Consider the following 10,390-nt stretch of genomic DNA (forward strand, 5'->3'; position numbering starts at 1 on the left):
ATGTCTGAGAAGCTCAGTAAAGTAAGACCGACGTGTTGCTCTCTCCAACCACTCCAGAAAATCAGCAGAACAAAGTAGGTGCCATTTTTCAGCACTGCTTTTGGAGGCTTGTGTATCAGCTTAAAATGTGGGTGAAGCTTTTTGCCAAACTGAGGTCTGGAAAAAAAACAGCAGGGGTAATAACAAGATCTAAAGTTGCCTGAGCCATTTGCTCAATTGACATGACTTTTCACGTGATTTTTTAAAAAAAAAAAAAGGTGGAAGATATATTACAGATGGGTATTTTCCCTGAATGACTGAATTTGCTTCAAAAGAAGGCTTAGCTGATCTCAGTGATGGGAGGAAGAAAAAAGGATGACCACCAGAATATTGTTTGTGCTTCTGGGATTATAAACACTGGATAGTCTGACTACCTGTGCCCAGTGGTTTGGGAGAAGCCAGGGCTACATTCTAGAGAAACACGATGTTGTTTCTGAAATATGTAGGCAAGTGCTGTGCTCAGCAGCCCACACTGAGCGGTAGGGTGGGAATTGTTTGAGCTCCAAAGCTTAATTAACTGGTTATGGGGTTTAGTGGTAGGAATGCCTTGCTCAAGTTTGGAGTTCAACATTGCACTTAATAATTGATTCCAGCCTGTCAACTGCAAACAGTGATTTGAATCTTTGTTTCTGGTTTAGTTTGGGCGATGGGTGTAATTTTCCAACTCGTTTGGTGATTATGGATCCAGAGAGAGTAACTGTCTCAACCCAAACTGAACCTGCCAAAAGGTAACTATTGCACTTAAGTTGTACTGTGCCATAATTCATCTGTTTAAGAAAAAATGTTTCAAAAATTTTTGTTTTAATTTTTAATCTTATTATCAGGTTCAAAGTGAATTTGTAAGCCTTCAGAGAAGGATAGGGTAAATCAAATCTAATAAATGTGATGCTGCTTGATACAGAAGGGCTATTTCTGGTTTTAGACTTCTAAGAGGATGTGGCTCTAAGGAAACAGAACAGTAGTGAAAGTAAAAGACTTTACAGGCTCTTTTAACAAGAAGAAAAAAAGTCCTAGGGAAGAATGAAGTATTTTTTTCCATGGAGCATTATTAAGATATGTTTTTTGAATGAAATAATGGGTAAATACCACTTGCATTTCACTTCCTCCAGCATGCCTAAGCAAGGGATGCTGAGTCACAGTTTGCATGAGAGGCAAATAATGTGGCTATTGCTGGGTTGGAGCAGTGGAGTTCTGCTAGGTTGTTACATTTTAAACCTCCAAATTTGCATGGCTTGTATTTTCAGGAAGCTTGCTTCAGATTCAAGGACACATGAGTACATGAAACTTCTGAGGACGTTTACGTAATTTTGGAAGGCTTCTGTGTTTGGTGAATGGCTGAAGGTTGTTGTCAACAGCAGCCACATGAGTTATCAGGCAGCAAGGGGTGCAAAGGCAAGACTGAGAAGTTGCTTCCAGTACCACGCAAGCTGTGGAATTTACACAAGAGCAGTACCCTTGTGCAAACAGCAGAGTAGCCTTTTGCATTAAGATGTTCAGCAGCACACCCTAGCTTTTAGTCATGGAATACAACATCAAGTTGTTCTTCCAGATAGTGCTGGTTAGGTTTTCTTTGTAACTGTGTGGCAGTAACATTGTTGTCAGCATGCCATTTCTTGCCTATCAATCTAGAAATGTCTGAAATAAGCAACTCTTGCAATTACAGAATTCCTGTTGACTTTGCTTGCTTTTCAGCTCTGGAGCCAGTCAGCCCTTTCCTCCTCAACCACTCAGTGAATCACAAGTTCGATTGCTAGCCAGTGACGATCAATGGGTAGAAATTGACCCTGAAGAGGAAAACGTTAAATAAGGTAGACTGCACCATAACATTTCTGATTACTCTGTCATTTTGTTCATGGTGGGTGGGGTGTTTGGTTTATTGTGTTTGTTTTGTTTTGTGGGTGTTTTTTTTTTTTTGGTTTGGTTTGGTTTGTTCTTTTTTAAGTCTAAGAAGTCCTTAGGAATTGGTTGGAGTCAAATAGAGGACAACATGTTACATATAATCCAGTCGGCGTGTTTATAAGTTGAGGTTAACTTGTGTCTCTGGCTTTCTAGCTCCCTCTTCTGAGACATTTTGGATTGATTATATTTGATTAAGGGGGAGGAAAATATTTATCTGAAATAGGTACAACATGATAAGCATGGTTTCTGGTTTGGAGTCTTTGGTACTTGCTGTGCAAATCTGGAAAAAAAAACAACAAAAAAACACACAATTGAGATTTTCTCATATTTTAGGTACAAAAAAGCATCTTATAGTTTCATTGGAAAGCTGATCTCAGCTTATTACTAACCAACCATCTCAATGAGAAACAGGTAAGACTAACATCATTGATTGCTATTTCGTTATACATGTGAGTAAACTAAAATAGACATCTTGAGGTTAAAAGTCACTAGTCATGGAGTGCAGAGAAGCCCTCTGATGTTGGATGAGTCATAGGAAAGTCTGCATAAAGCTCAGAATGGCTCTCCAGAAGACGAGAATGGGAGTAATGCTGTACTGTAGGAAACATTAGTTGGCTAGATCTAAGATGAGTTGGCCTAATCCTGTCATTTACATTGAAGTGTGTAATGCTGCATTTGTTACCTGACCACAGAAAAGAATCTCATCTGTTAAACAGGCAATTTCAATATGGAAGTCTTGATACTCTCTCAAGTAATAGCCCCTTAACTATATTGTTTTTGTATATTGGTTTACCATGCTCTGTTCTTGTACTTCAAGAAAGTGCGTGCACAAGGAATGAAGGTGTCGGTAACTATAGGTGTCTACATCTGGGCTGCTTTGTGTCACTTGTGACACATCGACACGTTAACAGTGATTTTCTTTTGTGTAAGAGCTTCTGTGCACACTGCACACTTTGCACTAGGGAAATGTAGCAAATGCTGCTGCTTGCCTTGGTGTATTTCCAGTGACTGAATTCAATTTCTCTTTTTTATGTTGACTTCATGCTGCAGTGAGTTTATAAACTCCTATTAAATTTTTATTTCTAGAAGAGGAACAGATCTGATTTGGACAGCTAGCAACCATAGATGCTGAGGGCTAAGTTGTTATCCTCCACCTCCCTTTGTTTCTTTTAAAGAGTTGTAGAAGGGCCTGCATGAGGAAATCTGTATTGCCTCTTTGTGACCCATGACACAGAAGTGCAGCAAAAGCTGGAAACAAAGGGAACTTACAAGGAAGTGCCATTTTCTTTGAAGAGAAAACAGTCTTTAAGTTTTTAAAGCTTAAATTTTAGGATCATCTTTTTTCTTTTTTTTTTTTTTTAAATTAAGAAATAGTCTATCTAAAAAGTCTTCACGAGGGATAACTAAAATTAGTTAGTAGTACTTTTCTTGACACTTTGTATAAATGTTCAAATGAGTCCCTTAGTAAGGGATTCCTTTCAGCCTCTAGCTATATAAAATATAATGTGATCTAAACAGTTTATTCAGTCCTTTCCTTTCTATGAAAAGTAGAATAGATACTTTCTGAGATCAGTTCATGCCAGCAGTCTTTGACAGGGTATTATAGAATGTACTTAATCCCTCTGTCCACTGACCTAGAGAGGGAGCATGACTGACAGCTTAGACCAGATTATTAACTGGTAATAGTTTGGTGTGACTTCCCTTTCCATGCTCCCTCTCATCCTAAAGTCAGACAAATGTAATGAAGGAAGATGGTGTGCAGTGTATTCCACTTCCCCAAGCTGCATAGACTTAAAAGTTTTATAATTAAATGAGTCACAGTCACACCCAACACAAAGCGTTTTGGTACGTGTTATCTCAAGGAATACTTCACTCAGTACCACAGGGTTTCAGCTGTTCTGAGTCTAGTTGGATCTGATTGGTTTCTGATCGCCTAGCTTGTTAATTCCAGTCCCCTAGAATTGGAAGCAGCCATGCAATAGCTGTGAGATCCAAAATATCTATTCCATGCGCTTTGCTATGCCTTGTAGCAAACTGATAGCTGTATTTTTCATTTTTTCATTTTTATGCCTGTGGCATGCAGTAGAAGCAATCGAATTTATGGCTTGAGTTCAGTATAATTCCCACATCATTGTACAGAAAAGAAGAGAAATCTGCCAGCCAGCAGTCCCCAGACTCACCTAGACACAAATTGTATAATTTGTGTCTCCAGATGTGTCAATTTAATTAAAAATGAATGAGCAATTCTTGCCAACCAGACATCCAAGAGGCTTTAGTCACGGGTCAATGGTGATGGATTTGACGTTCTTAGTGGAGATAATCTTATAAAACATAAGAGGTTTAAAAGAAGAAGGAGAAAAAAAAAAAAAAAGAGAAAGAAAAAAACACCTCCCAGAAGGCTAATCATGAGTTGAAGTTATCTTAGCTGCAGTCTCAGTCAGGAGGCAGTAAAATACCTGTGTTATCTAGATACTCCTGTAATGCAGTATGATTTGTGTGGTTTTTTCAAAGCTAATGGTGCAATTCCGCTAATGAGTTTTTGTTTTGTTTTGTTAGGTTTCTGCAACATATTTTGTGCTTGAATATTACTTAATTTTGTTTGGAAGAAGTTGATCAGTAAAAAAATGGAACACGAACATTTTAGGAAGAGACAAGAAATTCAAGTTTCTGCACAGTCCAAGGGATTCTTGTAAGCACTATTGCAGAGCAGGGAAGTTAAGACATGCCTTAAGATTCTTAACGTGCATTTATGCAGCACTGAATTATATATATACTGCTACCAAAGGGCCAAATCCTGAAGTGCCCTGCTTGGATGCACAAGGTCCAGAGTGGGAACTATGCATTTCTGTTATGCTGCGGTGGTGGGGGTAGATCTGCAAGGACTCCTACCTCCTCACAGGCAAACTTTACACCTTAGGCACTGCAGAAGCCACTTCCATAGCAGGTTCTGCAGAGAACAGAAAGAAAGAAGAAAAAAATAAAAATAAAGAAGAGGGGGAGGGATTGGATTGTGGGGATTGACATAGAGTGTGGCTGATGAGTCTAAAGTGCAACTGTCCATAGCACAAACACCAGGTTTTATTGAAAGGAAGGGACTGGGTGATAATGGTTGTAGCTCTCCAAGTATGTCAGGACTGAGGATTCCTTCCACTGGCTGTGCTATGGAACAAGGCAATGCCAACAAAGCAAAAGCCTTTTACTTGGTGTTGCTTTTTTTGCTATAGAATTGAGCCCCCTCATCCTTTTAACTTGATTTATTTAACCATATCAAGAGCATAGCTCAAAGTGAACTGTCTTTTAGCTGCAAGTACATGGATTATTACTTTTCAACAATTGCCTCTCAGCACACAAAGAAAAGCCAACCCAAGAAGAAATGAACGAACTGTTACATTTTCTGTTAATGTCCACAGTGTTCCCTATGAGGCAGTAAGAAAACGGCAAAGTACCCCTGAGAAAAGGGTTAGTGCAGTTGTGTGTTGTTAGCAAATGGAACTGGAAGAGTACTGCTTTTTATATGGGACTCTTGATGGTTTATAAATACTGTTTTATACTTTTGTTTTGTCTTTTTAATGTAGGCACAAGTTTTTATTGGTTTATATTCTAAAGTACAAGTTCTAAAGTTACAAGTTTATATTCTAAAGTACCATTTAAACAAATTTCAAGTAGTTATGAGAAAATTAGCATTAGCACTTGTGTTACCACACCAAAACTTTGTGTGCTTTAGTCTGCCACTTCCAAGTCTATTTTAAGCGATACTGAACTGCTAAAGATGAGTGCTTTGTGTAATGATGTACCCTGTTCACAAACGGCAAAATGTCTTTCCTGTGTGAGGAATAAAGTCCATCGTAAGCTCAAGACCAACAGCAAAGGACATGATTTTGTTCATTTTCTCTTGCTCCTCTGTAGAGAAGACAGCTACTTACTTCATCTTTGTGTGTTATTGGTGTTTTGCACCTGACAAACGTGAAAAATAGTTGTACTGTCTGAAGCTTTTCTGATGTTCAGCCGATGCTGATTACAGATAGATGTAAACTGTTTTGATACAAACTGAAGGTGGTAGCTGGAGTGATGATGTGGACAAAGGAAACCTGTTTGGTTTCTCTGCCAGACTGGTTGCTATTTAAGTCCAGTATGTTCATGATGGAAATACAAGGGTATCGACTATACTGTAAGGCTTAAACAAATGTTTTCTTCGTCTTTGGAAAGTATAAATTTTCTTAAATGTTACTCTTTTGGAACAAGAACACTTCAAGAATCTATGGGCATGTTTTGGTTACTGTGGAGTATTGTTGACACAGAAGTAATGGTCCAAACTTCGCATGTTATGTTTAGATGTTGCAAAATGTGTCTTCAAACTTTGTATGATAAATTTTATAAATACTGTTTTATACTTTTATTTTGTCTTTTTAATGTAGGCACAAGTTTTTATTGGTTTATATTCTAAAGTACAAGTTCTAAAGTTACAAGTTTATATTCTAAAGTACCATTTAAACAAATTTCAAGTAGTTATGAGAAAATTAGCATTAGCACTTGTGTTACCACACCAAAACTTTGTTGACACAGAAGTAATGTTGAATATTGTTGACACAGAAGTAATGGTCCAAACTTCGCATGTTATGTTCAGATGTTGCAAAATGTGTCTTCAAACTTTGTATGATAAATTTTGCATTTGCTAATTTTCAAAATTAAAAAACGTTTGCTATGCATTAATCTGGAAGATTTAGCTATTTTTTTCCTCAAGTGTCAAGTGCAAAGTGCTCATCTGAATATCAGCTTTCAGCAATACTGACATGTTGAGCTCACAAAGAGAGAATGCATCAGCAGAATTTCTTGGGAAGAGAACAGAGACAAAAGACAGTGAGCTCAAATTGCTCGCTCTAAATACCAAAATGTGCAGCCCCAAACACTGGTGGAATTGTAATTGAGGGCCCTGGATATAATCTCTTCTTCTGGATCAGTGTATTACAGCAGAGATAAATACATGCATAGTCATTCCCTAGCAGAATTAGAAGCAAAAATCTCTCTGATTAGAAGCAAAATCTCTCTGATGTGGTAAACCTCACAGATCCAGCAGTATAGCCACTGTCCTCTCCCAGCCCCCCGAAGTGCTCCATATGTATTCATATGAATGCATGTATACTGTAGGCTAACATCTATATAACTTGTTTGATTTCTTCAGCCAGGGTAGTTAATCTACAGGGAAAAAAAAATGCAGGTAAGCAGGCTGGGCTAAATCCATGTGTGTTCTGTAGCAAATTGGTTCATATTTTGGTGGCGTTTCTTCAAGAGCTGATGGTTCTGACATCTTGATGCGAATACAAAATACATTTTGTCCCAGATTTCTCTCACATTTCCAATGACAAAAGTAGGACAGCGATGTGCTTGGGATACTCTGGAGGCCGGACTTACTGTTGGTGGAAAAGCAGATGTTACTGAGAAGTCACTTGAAAAACATAAAATGTAGTAAAATGGTTCAAATGTGATCTTTCCAAATGCACACCCTTCCCCCCCCCCTCATTTTTTTTAATACCAAATTATATTGGTGAACTGTTTTTAGGGTTCCCCAGTGAGGGGGATGGTGAACACCAGGTTTTCCTTGCAGGCACTGGCCAGGGAGGAGGCAATGCTAAGGTAAGACAGTGGCTTCACTTGTGTCTTTGAGTTCCTGTCCTGCCAGCTCCCTAGCCACAAGCAAGGGCTCTCAGTGCTGTATCTGAGCAGCACAGAATGCTGACAGGCGAAAAGAAGGAGCAAGCCAGGAACTAAAACCAACTTTGGTGTAAAGAACAAAAAGCTGCTGGGCTGCTGAGTTGCCAGCAGACACGCGTGTCGCTGCTAGCAGAGGAAGGGGTCTGTAGGAGCTCACCACAAAATGGGGCTTTTTGGCTCACATCCATGCACTGAGCTGCTGCACACTTCCAGGAGAGGAGGTGGGAAGGGAAGATGGATCCTAAGAACAAAAACGGTTGTAGGGTGCTGGGTTGTGTTGTACATGCTGGTTCTATGCTACATGTCAGCAAGTCCTAGAAATAACTTACGTTCATCGCTAAAAATAACAGCACTTAAGCTTTCAGGTCCCTCAAAATAATTTTAGAAACCTCAGCTATTATTTTTTTCCCCAGACAATTGGTTTATTTACAGACTGTAAAGATGCACATAATTGCTGTTCCTACCAAAGGCATATGATGGGAAGAGGGCAGGACCATGTATCGGTTTCTCTAATAACTGACAAGTTAGATGTACCATAAATGTTTGATTGAAAACTTCCACTTCCAAACTTCAAATATTCAGAGGCTTACTTTAGAAGGACTCCTGACATTTCTATTTTTAGTGATTTGAGTAGAAATCGTGGTAACGTTTTTGTTAAACCTACCCTTTGAACATGTAATGCAGAAGTACCAAGCTTCTTTTGGTATGCTATCTAGAAACCAGGCGTGTTTTCTAGAGTGTTAAATGCCTACATTTTTCAGGTAGTTTCTTCCCTCATTTGATCTTGTTGCTTTTCTATCTTTCTAAATAATTTTGGAGAGTTTTGGAAGTTTTCATTAAGTTCAGTGCTATTCAGTATCCGCTCATGCTGTAGTTTGAAGTTCGTCCAGTTGTAGCTCACCAGAGCCCCATGAGGAGGAAAAAAAAAAAAAGGCAGGATTTGTAGCAGGATTAATGTCTGTGGCAGATGTACCAAGAGAAGCATCGACTCTAACAAAACAGATCTGCCTAGATCTGGAGCACTGACTGATCATATTTATTAAAAATAAATAAATAAATAAATCCTTTGAGCTTCATGGTATGTGTTCTTTGAGGATGCTGGCTAAAGTCATGTGTAATTGAGGGATTCAGGTATATATTTAAAGAGGTTCCAAGGAGCTACTTTAAGTGTAAATGCAGATCAAGAATACATTTTTCATAGTACATCAAACAAATTAAATGAAATAGCTGGGTATGCAACATAAGAGGATCTTCTCTCCCTAAATGGCACCAAAGAGAGCAGCTGCATATAATGTTATTATAATACTGAACACATTTACTACACTCATTTCTATCAATTTATTTTGTATATATAGACAGTTTTTATACGCATTTTTCTTAATTACATAACTGTCACAAAATGTAATGAAACTGCAAGTTGTAGTTAGTGCTAATGCTGATTTAAACTGGTGTTTGGCTGTTTTGTTTTGCAGCAATTACTTGAACCTTGTTTCCATTACATTGCTAAGTCTGATGTTTACAAAACTGCTTTTGTTGGTTTTTTGGGAGTATCCCCACCTTTCCTTCCCCTTGCCCTGCCACAAGAAATAGAGAGCACATGCTTAGCAGTCAAGCACATGCGTTGGGGATTAAGTATCCACTTTTATTGGCACCAAAGTGTTAATGGTGACATGCGGATTCCCTTCTGTTTACATTATTTAGCTGACAAATTAAATGCTTAGCGTGTTTCTCTCTCATTTCTCCTGTCCCCTAACCTGTTGCTGTCAGCTTTGTTGTGAGAAACTTAAATCTTTCTGAACTGCAAGTATTTAAGACCATAAAAGACATCACAGAAAGAAAGAAGCACTAGTCCTGTTGTTGTTAAAGCGTTCAGCCTGTCCCCTCACCCTCTTTTTAAACTTACCTGAATTAAACACCCCTGGGTTCTCACTGCACTTCCTTTTGTATTTGCCAGCAAGGGTTATCAACAGTTGCACTAATGACAGTGTCCTCGCTGTTCTACTTCCACAGGTATTTTTAATTGTGCTGCCTAAACCTGTAATGAATTGTATTTAAGTTTCAGGTTAAATGTAAGATACATGTAATGACACAGTTATTATATTTTTTTGTATGTTGCAGATAGGACTAGTCCTATGCACAGAGAAAACAAACATGTTGCCATTTATAGTTTAATACTTGAAGTAACTTTTTAAAATGGGCTTTTATAATGAATTACATACAAAATCACATTACTTTGCCTGGAAGTTCCTTCATCTTTTAATTGCATTGTGCAATTTGCCCATATGTATATTTTTCCATATGTTATCTCAAGCCGTTTATAACCATTAGAAAGCACATTTGAGACTTTGAACACATCAGTGTTGAACCTGTTCATCCTTCTCTGAAATGTAATTCATGTTTAAATACAAAGTTGTACTATTTTAGGCCTATTTTCAAAAGTGAAAAAATATTAATGTATTTGACACATCAGTGAATGCAACATTGACTTAATAAAAGTATGTGAAATAATCTGAAAATGGCATGTGTGTATTAGATCAGCAAGAACTGCCACGTATCTGGGAACATACCTGTAACTGGTGATGGAAATGACTTTTACACTCCAGCTGTAACAACCTAAGATTACACTCACTCCTGACACACGTTCCAGGTCACTTGGTTTTGACAGGAAAAATAAAGAAAACTTAGCTTGTGGCTGATAATATTCCTTCAGGACACGAAACAGTATGTAGAAATCAGGTTGCTG

General features: G+C 38.1%; 1 protein-coding gene across 9 annotated transcripts in view; it reads left to right on the forward strand.

The window, feature by feature from the left end:
- Positions 1 to 10,163, forward strand: part of LOC101792807 (zinc finger DHHC-type palmitoyltransferase 20) — an 87,883-nt gene extending 77,720 nt beyond the window's left edge. For 7 of the 9 annotated variants that reach the window (XR_011806486.1, XR_011806489.1, XR_011806488.1 and 4 more), the window contains 4 exons: positions 678 to 767; positions 1,732 to 1,847; positions 2,272 to 2,349; positions 4,495 to 10,163. Coding sequence is in view for 1 of the 9 variants with exons in the window: in XM_072032685.1 (XP_071888786.1) it covers positions 678 to 767; positions 1,732 to 1,846 (205 nt within the window). In the remaining 8 variants the exon portion in view is untranslated. The remainder of the gene's footprint in view (positions 1 to 677; positions 768 to 1,731; positions 1,848 to 2,271; positions 2,350 to 4,494) is intronic. The other 2 variants (XR_011806487.1, XM_072032685.1) reach the window with 2 other exon arrangements.
- Positions 10,164 to 10,390: the final 227 nt, after the last annotated feature.

This window comes from Anas platyrhynchos, chromosome 1, assembly GCF_047663525.1.
Source record: "Anas platyrhynchos isolate ZD024472 breed Pekin duck chromosome 1, IASCAAS_PekinDuck_T2T, whole genome shotgun sequence".
Lineage (NCBI taxonomy): Eukaryota > Metazoa > Chordata > Aves > Anseriformes > Anatidae > Anas > Anas platyrhynchos.